The sequence below is a fragment of the Enhydra lutris genome, unplaced genomic scaffold (genome assembly GCF_002288905.1).
Source record: "Enhydra lutris kenyoni isolate GAN:26980312 unplaced genomic scaffold, ASM228890v2 scaffoldscaffold39, whole genome shotgun sequence".
Lineage (NCBI taxonomy): Eukaryota > Metazoa > Chordata > Mammalia > Carnivora > Mustelidae > Enhydra > Enhydra lutris.
Window position 1 is genome coordinate 23870672 of NW_019154123.1, and position 12969 is coordinate 23883640.

Sequence of the window (12969 nt, forward strand, 5' to 3'; positions counted from 1 at the left end):
CTCTAAAAGCTTTATTTTTAAAAAAACAGATCACAATCTATATAGAATTATTTTTTACATATGGTATAAGATAAGGGCCAAAATTATGTTTTCCATGTGGATATACAGATGGTGTTTATTTAATGAAAGCACCGTTACTTACCCCACTGCACTGCAGAGTCAACTTTGCCATTAATGATACCTCGGCATGTGTGTATGTCTCTGATGTCCGTTTTGTTCCATTTGTTGCCTTATTGTTGTGTTGATTCCACTCTGTTATAATTACAACAATTTTTTTTAAAGATTTTATTTATTTATTTGACAGAGATCACAAGTAGGCAGAGAGGCAAGCAGAGAGAGAGAGAGAGGAGGAAGCAGGCTCCCTGCTGAGCAGAGATCCCAATATGGGACTCGATCCCAGGATCCTGAGATCATGACCTGAGCCCAAGGCAGAGGCTTAACCCACTGAGCCACCCAGGCGCCCCTATTACAATAGTTTTATAATAAGTCTTATACTGAGTAGTCCTTCACTATTGTTCTTCAAGATTACCTTTGCTATTCTTGGCTTATGCATCCCCATATGAATTTTAAAAATCATCTTGTCATTTTCTACACTCACAAAACCTATGGGAGTTTGTATTAAAACAGCAGGTTGATTTGGAAGATTTACAACTTTATAATACAAAATTTCTAAATCATGAGCATGATATGTCTCTTCATTTATTTAGATCTTTAATTTTTTTCAATAATATTTTATAGTGTTTAATGTTGAGGTCTTGGCTATCTTTTATTAGATTTATTCCTAGGTATTTTTATGCAGTTATAGCTGGTATCACTTTTAAAATTCCCTTTTCTTTTTGTTTTTGGTCATATTTAAGTACAACTTGTTTTTGCATGCTGATTCTTTTTTTTTTTTTTTTAAGATTGTATATATTTATTTGAGAGAGAGAGCACAAGCGGGTGGAGGGGCAGAGGGAGAAGGAGAAACAGACTCCCCAGTGAGCAGGGAGCGCGATGCAGGGCTCGATTCCAGGACTCTGGGATCAAGACCTGAGCCAAAGGCAGATGCTTAACTGACTGAGCTACCCAGGTGCCCCTTGTGTGCTGATTCTATATTCATATACCTTATTAAACATGTTTTCTTTTAATTTCTTATTTCTCTTCTCTCTGACTATATTAGTATCTATCATTTTAGAGCCTTAGTCTCCTTTCTGAATATGAGTGTAAAGTATCAATCTGCTGATACACTCACTGAGGCCATAAATATTTCTTACTCTTATTACTGATATTTTAGATTCTTCCACTTTTATTACCCCTTTTGTCTCTGAAGCGTTTGTGCTAATTTCTGTCTAGGAGTTGCTTTTCTCTTTGATTTCTTCCTTTTATTCTTCTGTCTGATTTCAGCTTAGCAAAAATGATAGCGTGTAAGAGACATCTTGATGTATGATTGAGCTCTAGAATAGGCCATGGCAGGTTAGAGTTCTAGTCCTTGCTCTGCCCCTTCTGAGCTTTGAGCTTTCCTGTAGTATTCTGTAAGCTAGACTAGGAGAGGGATTTCAAACCAGTGCTCCCTAAATTCCTGTCATAAGAATCACTAGAGGTGCTTCTTAAAAACAGAGGTTCTTGGATCCCTACTTAAATCTATTGAATAAGTATTTTCAAGAAAAAGGCCTGCAAATCTGTGTATGTATATGTGTATGTACACGTGTGTGTGTATATGCCTACATTCATACATATGTGTGTGTGTGTGTGTGTGTGTGTGTGTATATGAATTGTTCTGGAATATATAAAAACATATATATAAATTAATAGATATATATATGTGAATGAATTACCCTATATCACTCTCACCATCAGGGAAGTTTAGTTTACATAGGACAAGATTAAGATTCCCTCCATCTCTGATATTATTTGATTCTATGAATGCTAGCATTATACTGCCATAATCAAAAGGAGAATTTCATCTAAAAGAGTACCAGAGAACCAATTCCAATACTCTAAAGTTTGGTATTAGGGGTACCTTTTAGCGCAAAGGAATTGGTGCAATGCCTCTACAGGTGCATTGTATCTACAGGTTCTCTGCCAGGTCAAATGCTATTCTAGAAGTATAGGCCCGAGCAGGGGGAACCATTGATATAATTAGATCTTCAAGGCATCTTGAGGTTAATTTGATTAGTAAATCATGACTATTTATTTGTTTTGCATTTAAAGTTTTAACCACACTAAGTCAGAAGGGATAATACCTTTGGAAAGAATAACTACAGCTTAATCATTAATGCCACAGTCAAAAATGAAGCTGGACTCTTCTTTGGTTAAAGGTTGGCAGAAGAGAGGGTCGATGAGGAGTGAGAAGACAAGGTCAAAGTCTGAGGTAAAGTTTGTTCTGGCCTTATTCATCAACAAGTTAAATAAGTAGTTTAAGAATTCTTCAAGGCATAAATTTATAGGTTCTCTCTCATATTCTCAAATAAAATAATTCTCCTGTTTTATGATCTTGTTGGTTTAACCCTCATTTTTCTTATAGCTCTCTGGCATTTCTTTTCATTTTTCTTTTCACTGACAACTGGAAAGGCATCATACTCTTGTTCTTCTTTTCCATCAACTTACTGTATTAAATGCATCTATCATCATAATACCCGTTTTTATTCCTCCTCTGATAAAGGCTAAATATTATATTCTGGAGTCATTTGGGAGTTCATCTACTAAGTATTAATGAAAATTATGTTTGTGATAGTATCTAGGAAGTAACTAGTTCATGGGTGGCTCCATTGGTTAAGCATTCAACTCTTGATTTTGGCTCAGGTCATGATCTCAGGGTCATGGGATGGAGCCCCGCATAGGGCTCCATGCTCAGCAGGAAATCTTGAGATTTCCTCTCCCTCGGTCCCTCCCCACTCCACTCATGTGCATGCATACTCTCTCTCTCTCTCTCAATAAATAAAATATTTTTCTAAAAAAGAAAATAGTTCATGATTTTTGCTCAAATTGAATTTTATTTATCAATTAAATTATGGATTCATCTTGAAGTGATGAAAACACAAGGAATGAATTTAGCAAAGAAGAATGATTCTCAAATGTACATCTTCAAACCTTTTTTCTCATTTTCTTTAGCTCCACCTCTTTAACTGTTTATCGGCTATTTCTAGTTGAACTTTATTATGTTGAAAACCAAAATCAACATCTATTCTATCTTTGCAAATTCAATTTTGTGATGACTTTCCCTCTTCAGTGCATTTCAATTCCTCTATATTCCTACATTCCTGTTTGCATACCCTCCATTCCTGAATAATGACCATAGGCATTACTGATACAAATCTCCCATCAATCACGACAGTTAAAATTCCAGACTTGCCACTTGCTGGCCACGTAACTTTAGACAAATTGCTCAACCTCTTAAGATATTAGTTCCTACATTTTGGGGATTGTGCTAAGAATTAGAATGTAGATAAGTAGATATGATATATATATATATATATATATATATGAAATATGTATGTATTACATATACATTTTTGTTGGCCATAATAGATGTTCAATAAATGGCCGCTCCTGTGACTCTGAAATCAGGTTTTTTTTTTCCTGAAATCAGTTTTTAAATCTATACTTGAGGCATTGTATTCTCAGCTATTTTGTACTCTTCTGTAATTCTCCAGCACTGTCTTGCCCATCTTGTGATATGTTACTCTTATTTCCTGATGCTTAACCTTTTACTTAATCATTATTTTGACTAGTCTCTGAGACCTAACCCTTTCTTTTCCTATAGCTTTGTGCTTTGCTTTGGGTCAGGCAGCTGCTAAAAGCTGACACACAGAGGGTTAAACCTAGTCCACTCCCAGTGCCCGTTTTTACAGTAGGCTGGCAGCTGTCCCAACTGCCTACCGAAGCCAAATGCTTGAGGAGAGTGAGAGTAAGGAACCAGCTATGAATCCTTTCCAGAAAAATGAGTCCAAGGAAACTCTTTTTTCACCTGTCTCCACTGAAGAGGTACCACCTCGACTTCTCAGCCCTCCAAAGAAGCCAACTCCGGTAAGTCCCCAAATTCCAGTCTCCTTCTGACAGGAACAGAATTGCTCTTTTTGTTCTACTTGGCCTCTGGAGTGTCAGGCTGAGCTGTATTAGGGTATTAAAAACTATTCTCACTTGGACTTAGAATTAACCTGAAAACCAAATTTAAACAGGAGTTTCCTTTACTTAGGAGAAGAAGCAGCAGGAAGAGGTAGTTAGGAGTTCTTCAGTTGGGATCCAGGACTTTGCTGTATCTCATTGCATATTCTGAGTTTTTCTGGGGTGAAAAAAGAAGCAATTTGAATATCCAGGGAAACTTGGCAAGCATTCTTGCCTGGAGAACTGTGTGTGATTGTTCTTTCTAAACCAATATAAAAACTCAGCCCTTAGCTCCCCCTGTATTCAGAATCTTATGCCAGACACCAAGGAAAGTTTAGGAATAGATCCAATCTCTTTTATGATGTGTGCCAGTTTACATTGGAAGACAGGACAGAGAATCAAAGAATAATGATGTTTGTATTACATACTTGTTAAACACTTCCAAATCTATCATCTCATTAAATCTTTATATCAAAATCTTAAAAGTGGAGAGGGTATAGGAATAATAGCCAATATTTATGGAGTTCTCACTATGGGCCAAAAGGTGGTAGTTTTCTCATTTCTTTGGAATAAGAGGATTGAACATAAAGACAGGTGCAGTGGCATGCCCAGGGTCAGTAGATTAACACAGCCCAAACCAATAGTACATAGCCGGTAAAGTGTGTTAACTAAACTCCAGGTTGCATAATTCTCAAGATGTGAGCTGAGAAGGTAAGAAGCCAGTTTATTGTGTCTTTCAAGTAAGTTAATATATTAACATATGTTAATATTTAGGAGGGTTCTTCATATCTATCCATATGGGTAAAAAATAAAATCATAACTTATGACTTTATTTAGCTAATTATATATCTTCTGGTCCTAAACAATTTAAGTCTGTTTAAAAAGATGCATGTATTTCTTATGAAATAAGAGGCGATAAAAATTTCACGATGAGATTTGACTGTCCCAAGTACAATTATCTCCATCCCCTCTCATGTTAGTTGGACTATCATAATAGGTAGGGATTTGAAATAAACATGGCATTCCCTATATACTGACTGATATGGTACATGTAATAACATAGTTCTTTTAATGTCTAATAGGATTAACAAGAAAATGTTATAGAATGTCTTTCACAGGAAGAATGGACATTTAATGTTAGAAGATTTAAGGACTCTCTGCCTGAGTTTAAGGTGATCAATCAGCTTCCTTTTGGTTGGGCTCTGAGCCTGGCTCCTGCAGGCTCTGAATGGGAAGCCATCATACTGTCAGGATTCCTCCTGGCATGATGAATATGGCAGGTGGGGACAGAGAGGTTAGTTTGAACAGTGCAGCTAAGGAAGTTATTGACCTCTAAATGTAACTGCTCGGGCATCAAGTGCTCCACAGTCTAATTCTTTGTTCTGTTCTTAGAAATAAATATGATTATTCTCCTGCTCAGAACCCCAGGCTTTTCAGTAAAGAGTTATAGGAAGATAAGGAGGTCCTGGTGTCTGAGATCAAGGAATATCTGAGTACTTCCATGTTAAATGAATGAGAAGTGAAGTAATATTCCAAATAACTTCTGTCAGCACTGCAGGCACTTTCACTGTGATAATAGCTGTTTAATGAAGAGTAGGAGCCATCGATTCACTTTACCTATCACAGTGATTTAAAATAAATATATTTTTCTGTTATAGAACAATCTACTGATTTAAATGGTGGAGGGGGGAAGTTCATGCTTGAACCATTGTCTTTTTGTTTCATAGAAAATCTGTGGCTCCAACTATCCACTGAGCATTGCCTTCATTGTGGTGAATGAATTCTGTGAGCGCTTTTCCTATTATGGCATGAAAGGTAATTTTGTGTCCCAAGGTCTTTCTTTTTCTCCACTCATCCTCACCCCATATTTGGAACAACCTGGTCTTCTTTATGCCCTTATTTCTCTTTTCCACACTTTCTGCCTTTATCCAAATTGGTCTTTCCCTTTAGCCAACACTGCCAATAAATACCTCATGGGATTTCACCTAGCAACTCATACAAGCAAGAAACCAGAACACAGTCTATAAGAATAAAAGTATGACAACTTCCATTTTCATATCTGTTTCTCAGGTCTATGAACTACATTGTTGGGAGGGAGAAGGTAGGGACATTGGAAGCACCATATGATCTTTGCAAACGGCTTAAATGCTGCTATGTAAGCACATGGACTGAAGGGAGGAGTACTGCAATTGTACACTAAGCATAGCCCCACCCACACCCACAGTTGCCATGGTTCTTGCTTCTACTACCTGGCAGTCACCCCTCAGTCACTTCACCAATAAGAGAGTTGAAGGTCGAGATCACCTTCAGAGACCAGAGATAAAATGTACTTCTCCATAAATCACTTTAATGCATTTATCTTGTTTTGTTTTTCCTTTTCAACCTCAGCTGTGCTGACCCTGTATTTCCTGTATTTCCTGCACTGGAGCGAGGACTCCTCCACATCTATATACCATGCCTTCAGCAGCCTCTGTTATTTCACTCCCATCCTGGGAGCAGCCATTGCTGACTCATGGCTGGGAAAATTCAAGTAAGGAAAATGGGAGATCACATCACCACATCACAGCCTAATTGTGCTGAGATTTTGTCACTTATAGCCTCTTGGTTCCAAGCAAGAATATACTTATGTCATTCATGACAAATAAGCATCTCTCTAAGACTGACAACACAGAAAGACTATTTCTCTTCATTATCAGTTTTTCTAATTGTTTACATCCTTTCTAGTCAGGAATTTTTTTTTTTAATTTCCCTCAATCTAATTTTAATCTTCCATTCTGTAGTTTAAGACCAATTCTTGTTCTGATCTTAGGGACAATAAAGATTGCTACCCAGCCAAAAATTTATAATTTTAGAAACCTCAATGTAGTTATTTCATATACTGTCCATCTCTTCTCTGGTTGAATCATCTTTAGTATATTCTTATGAGTCCCTCTTCTCAGCTGTTTTACTGTTTCTTTTCCCTTATCTCTGTGGTTTCCTTCTTAAGAATATAATAAATATTTTCATGAGTTAGACTGATGGTCTATTCAGTTCCGTATCTTTTAAGCCTCTGAAAATAGCAATAAGAGACATTCATGGGATAATGTTTTTGTTGTCTCCTATGACATTATCCTCATAAGTTAGAGATGGATCTTGGCTATCCATCACCAAGTTGTTTTCCATAGTCTTATTATCTATGGATTTTTTTAATTAATATTTCTCAAAGTGCATTTTTTTTAAATTGGTTGATAGGATACAATGATTGTAATAAAGAAAGATAAAGTTCTCATGGTCCAATAAGTTTGGAAAATGCAAGGTTAAACTAAGTTAAAAAGTTTTTTTTTTTTACTGCAAGACTTCTTATAGCCTTTAACATGGTAATAAACACTGTACAGTCTCCAAGAGACGGTTATGGTATGTAGTGATTCCCAAACTTATTTGACCATGGAATATTTTTTCAAGATAATTTGTGGATGTGGTGTTCTAGGGAATCATATTTAGTAAACATTGGTTTATACCTCACTTGGCCTATATATATTCATTGTCCTAAAGTGTTTAATCAGCATTTAATAGATAGCTACAACCACAGCATGGTAGTAAACACAGTTTCTTGACTTAAGAGAAGGATGGTAGGAAGGTGTTTAAAATTTATGTTTGCTGCTTATGTAGTATTGGTCACCAAGTCCCTCCAGATAGGAGGTTGACACTATATGCAAAATAAAAAGTATAAACCATGGTCTTTATTCAATAAATAAATACTTATAGAATAAAAGACTCTCAAACATGACATAGTACTTTCATTTATTTTTTTATTATGTTATGTTAGTCACCATACAGTACATCATTAGATTTGAATTACTGTTCTATGATTCATTGTTTGTATCTAACATCCAGTGCTGCATGCAATACATGCCCTCCTTAATACCCCTCAGTGGGCTATTTTTAAAATTACTTCCTCTAAATTTGAAGCATGGATATGGCTTTTCATGATGTCTATAAACATCTACTGAGAGGCTTAACTGCATGTTAGAACACTATTTTTTATGTCAAGTTGCTTTTAAAGAGAGCCAAGCATTTTTAGTCATAGTCCCTAGTGTGGTTTTTATACCCTGTGACCCATGCCTATCAGTTCAGGCTTACAATCACTCTCTTAAATTTGTTTATTGCCAAATATGCTTTTGGATATCATCTCTACACTTCTCCTTACTCTTTCTCTGAGTAGGTCTAGATCATGTCCTTTCTGTCTCCTATCTTTTTTGTCTCATCAGAGCTGAACTTCTTCATGCTAGGTCTCTTTCTCTCATCACTACACATATTCCTTCTCAGTTCCTAAGCTCTAATTAACAATGGCTTTGGTGGTGAAATAAAACCTAAAACTTCTTCCTCTTTTCCACATTAACCTGTATATAGTAAAACTAAAGAAACACTGGGCTATAAGTAAGACATAAAAATTCTAGACCTAACCCTAATATTAATTGATTAGAATGTCACTTATTTTTTTTTCCTTTTTAAGAAAGAGAAAGAGAGAGCAAAAGTGAGCATGTGAGCAAGGAGAGGCAGAGGGAGAAGAGAGAGAGAATCCCTAAGCAGACTCCATATTCAGCATGGACCTGTCAAAGGGATCAATCCCTCAACTCTAATATCATGACCTGAGCCGAAATCAAGAGTCAGACATTCAACCGACCTGGACACCCAGGCACTCCAAGAATGTCACTTTAGGAATGTCATTTGACCTCTCTGAATTTTACCTTCCTCATTTATAGATGGAAGATTGGTCAAGTCTCTCCAGAAAAGTTCTGTTTCCTATGTCTAGGATTTCAGTGACCCCTTTTCAAATGCAGAATGCCCAAATCTATTTTGACTTCTTTCTCTTTCTGTTAAAGTTTCCTGCCATGAGCTTCCTCTCTTATAGTCTTCATATCCTAGACTAATTCCCTGAGCCTTCTGCCTAAAAAGTTGCTTATTTTCTTTCTAAACCATTTGTACTTTCTTCATCCATTTAGTCCAACAGTCTGATATTGCTCTGATCTCCCTGCACAGACTCTATTATATTACATCAGCTCACACTCCTTTTGTTTTTTTTCTCTTTAACTATCCAGCAGAGATCATCTCTTTTGGGTTCATAATAGTGGGTCTTTTCACCTTTTTATTCCCTTTCTACCTATTCTTTTTATTCCAACAAAGAAAACTTCCTCTAGAAGATGCTACAAGGCCTTTTGAGAAAGCCTGCCCCCTCCCTCTGATGTTAATTGCCGTGGGCAATTAATGCTATGGATTAGTCACCCAATCTCTTACACCTTACTTGCCCTTATAAACCCCCTAAGGTCCCTTCCCTGGAAAGCCACCCTAGAGAGATTAGGCATTTAGAATGAGAAATCCACAACCTGAGATTGCTGTCATCTCTAGCCTCTTTCTGATACCTTCATTTCGTTCTTTATATTCCAGCATATAGTGCTTTAAAATCACAGATGTAAACCCTATAATTTCCAAGGTTCCTTCTAGTACTAACATTCTACTTATGTACAAAGAGAATGCTGGTATAGTAATGCATTTAAGTAATATACTGCATGGTGTGCCATATTTCAGTGTGTAAATCTCTACATAACTTCTTTCTGGAATTCCTCACTGTTCCACTTCCTGTTGTCATTCAGATTTCTTGGAAAAAATAACACAACAAGAAGTCCCTACCAACTGCATGATCTTTATCACTGGGCAGTCTATTCATAGTCCCTGAGTCCTTGTTACCCTTGGTAACTTGAACCTGAGGTAACTGTGGTGGGGATTACAATTAACCCAAGTGTTCAAGTGGCCAAGCTGAAACTGAGAGCCCTTTATCTTTCTGTATATGCCAGTGGTTGGGTTTAAAGAAAGTTCTTTGTGTTAGCCATCGCTTTTTCCTGTTTACCTGGAGTTTTTCTTTACTCCTATTGATTTCTAGAGCCAAAGACATTCTTTGATAAAAACACCACGGGTCAAAGTATCCTGTTGTCCTGGTTCTCCTAGTTTAAAAAAAAAAAATCACTTGCTGCAGATCCATCCTGTGGATGCTCTGTGTATATGTACAGTGAGTGAGGGGAAAGGACAGGTCACATATGAGAAAGGAGCTTGAAGGGAAAGTCCATTACCTCCAACACCACAAAGGTAAAGAGTTCATTCACCATTACTATTTCTATGTACATTTCTCAGGCAGTTCTTTCCTGCTCCACTCCTTCCTCCTCCTGTATCATTTATCCTAGCACTGAGAACAGTATGAACTCTGAGACTGTTATGCAAGCTTCTCAATTCTTCTTTTTTTAATTTTTATTTAAATTTTAGTTGGTTGACATAAAATGCAGTATTGGGTTCAGGAGTAGAATTCAGTGATTCATCAATTACATACAACACCCAGTGCTCATCACAAGTACCCTCTTCAATACTCATGACCCCTCTAGCCTATTCCCTACCCACATCCCTCCATCAACCCTCAGTTTGTTCTCTATCATTAAGAGTCTCTTGTGGTTATTTCCCTCTCTCCTTTTACCCCCCTCTCATATGTTCATCTGTTTTGTTTCTTAAATTCCACACAGGAGTGAAATCATATGGTATTTGTCTCTCTTTGACTGAGTTATTTCGCTTAGCATAATACACTCTCACCCCATCCAACTCACTGCAAATTACAAGATTTCATTCTTTTTGATGGTTGAGTAATATTCCATTATATAACACATACCACATCTTCTTTTTCTGTACATCAGTTGATGGACATTTGGGTTCTCTCCATAGTTTGGCTATTGTTGATATTGCTAACCCCTTTGAATCTGTATTTTTTTATCCTTTGGGTAAATACCTAGTGGTGCAATTGCTGGATCATAGGATCATTCTATTTTTAACTTTTTGAGGAACCTCCGTACTGTTCTCCAGAGTAGCTGGAGTAGTTTGCATTCCCACTAACAGTGTAAGAGGGTTCCCACATTCTCACCAGCACCTGTTGTTGCTTGTGTTGATAATTTTAGCCATTCTGACAGGTGTGAGGTGGTATATCATTGTGGTTTTGATTTGTATTTCCCTGATGATGAGTGATGTTGACCATCTTTTCATATGTCTGGATGTCTTCTTTGGAAAAGTGTCTACTCATGTCTTCTGCCCATTTCTTAACTGTTTATAGACTGACTGATTTAACTCTTTCAACAGGACAATCATCTATCTCTCCTTGGTGTATGTGCTTGGTCATGTGGTCAAGTCCTTGGGTGCCTTACCAATAATAGGGGGACAAATGGTACACACGTGAGTAGAACCATGAAATAAACTGAACCACTGTCCTTCTTTTAGACAGGTAAATGTCTCACACATTCATTACAGGTGATTTTCTATTTCCTTACCAGAAATGTCCCTTTATTTTCCAACCTGTTGTTTTATTACCAAAGTGGTTGCAAAAAAAAAAAGTATTTTATCACCAGTTGAACTCTTTCCTACTTTATCTGTCCTCATTTGCTTTTTTTAAACACTTGGAGACTTACAAAATGCCTAGCTAGTATCCTTTTCGTAAAAACTCATCGTATGCTTGAAGACAATTATTAAAACCTCATGTCCCCCATATTTTCTCACCTATTCACCTACCCATGCATCTGTACTTTGCTAGGATTTAAAAAGGTACATAATATTTCCCTGTAACACATTGTAAAAGTCCTATTCAAAGCTTGGATTATTTCCATTTATGTGTGGTTCCATATATTCCAGTTGCTCTGTCCCTCTTAAGTTATTGATGTTTATTTTGCCAGAGGCATTTGATACATTCTGATAGTTAATTTGGTAAATAGAAAGGATTACAGTTGTTCAAGATTTAGATCATATATATTCATGTTTATAATGTGGCTACACAGTATTTATACAATGAGTTAAGAATTTTCAATTTTAATAAATAGTAGATGCCTCCTTGTCAGTGCCCATCAAAAATGAGTGACAAATTTTCTATTAATTATAATGAATTTTGCCATTTTGCTTTCTGGTTAGTAAGGGTATGTGTGATAGGTGGTTGTAAGGTCCTTCTATTGGTATATCCCTTAAATTAAGACAAAATTGAGAACCAGTGATTTAACTTTGGAGTTCCTTCATTATCTGCTTCTCCTTATTACACACAAAAGGTAAATGGACTATCAGGTACAAAACTTTCCCATGCAATGTATACTTTCTGGCAGAGGCTCAACAGTCATAAGGATTGTTAAGTGTCCCTGGTTTCTTTGAGGAGTGAAGGAAGATGGAAAGTGCCCACAAAAATATGAAGAAATATGAAGGGGGTCTTTGACATTATGCACATTTTTTCTCCTGATATCTATATCTAATCTCTGCAGTTGTGTTTAGCATCAGTATGGTTAGTATCCTTCCCTCTCCATTTCAGAGTCCTATCATTGGTTGGCCTGAGTCTTATAGCTTTGGGGACAGGAGGTATTAAACCCTGTGTGGCAGCTTTTGGTGGAGACCAGTTTGAAGAAAAGCATGTAAGAATCCTGTTATTTCTGTAATTTCAAGAATGTAGAGCAGACATTAAAAATGTACCTGGCAGGTAGCTATTTGCTAAGATTAAAGTAATCCACAGGTCAGGAGTTCTGTTCAGTGCTGGGTACTGGTCATTAATAAAGAGAAACATGCAAAGGAAAGTAACAAGGGTGGTGAATGGACTAAAACACATCTTATGAAGAAAGGTTGAAGGAATTGGAGAATTCAGCCTGTATAAAATAAGAATTAAAGAGAATATTATAGCTGTCTAGATATTGGAAGTCTGTCAGTAATTAAACCAGAACTAGTAGGTGAAAACTATAAGAAGTTTTTTGCTCAATGGAAGGAAAAACTTCAAATAGAGTTTGAAGTAGTGAGCTTCTCCTCACTTGAGGTGTTTCAAAAGAAACTTGGTAGGTGCTTCAAGAATGAGGG

The 12969-nt window shown here is 36.7% G+C and overlaps 2 protein-coding genes across 3 annotated transcripts in view; both read left to right on the plus strand.

The window, feature by feature from the left end:
- LOC111155000 (ELL associated factor 2) overlaps positions 1–2243 on the plus strand; it is a 45270-nt gene extending 43027 nt beyond the window's left edge. The window contains exon 7 of the mRNA XM_022514991.1: positions 2191–2243. The gene's annotated coding sequence lies outside the window, so the exon portion shown is untranslated. The remainder of the gene's footprint in view (positions 1–2190) is intronic.
- A 1488-nt stretch (positions 2244–3731) lies between these two features.
- LOC111154999 (solute carrier family 15 member 2) overlaps positions 3732–12969 on the plus strand; it is a 32853-nt gene continuing 23615 nt past the window's right edge. Inside the window, exons 1-5 of one of the 2 annotated variants that reach the window (XM_022514987.1) lie at positions 3732–4005; positions 5811–5898; positions 6472–6613; positions 11233–11325; positions 12437–12536. In XM_022514987.1, coding sequence (XP_022370695.1) covers positions 3868–4005; positions 5811–5898; positions 6472–6613; positions 11233–11325; positions 12437–12536 — 561 coding nt within the window. In that variant the 5' untranslated portion in view covers positions 3732–3867. The remainder of the gene's footprint in view (positions 4006–5810; positions 5899–6471; positions 6614–11232; positions 11326–12436; positions 12537–12969) is intronic. The other variant, XM_022514988.1, reaches the window with a different exon arrangement.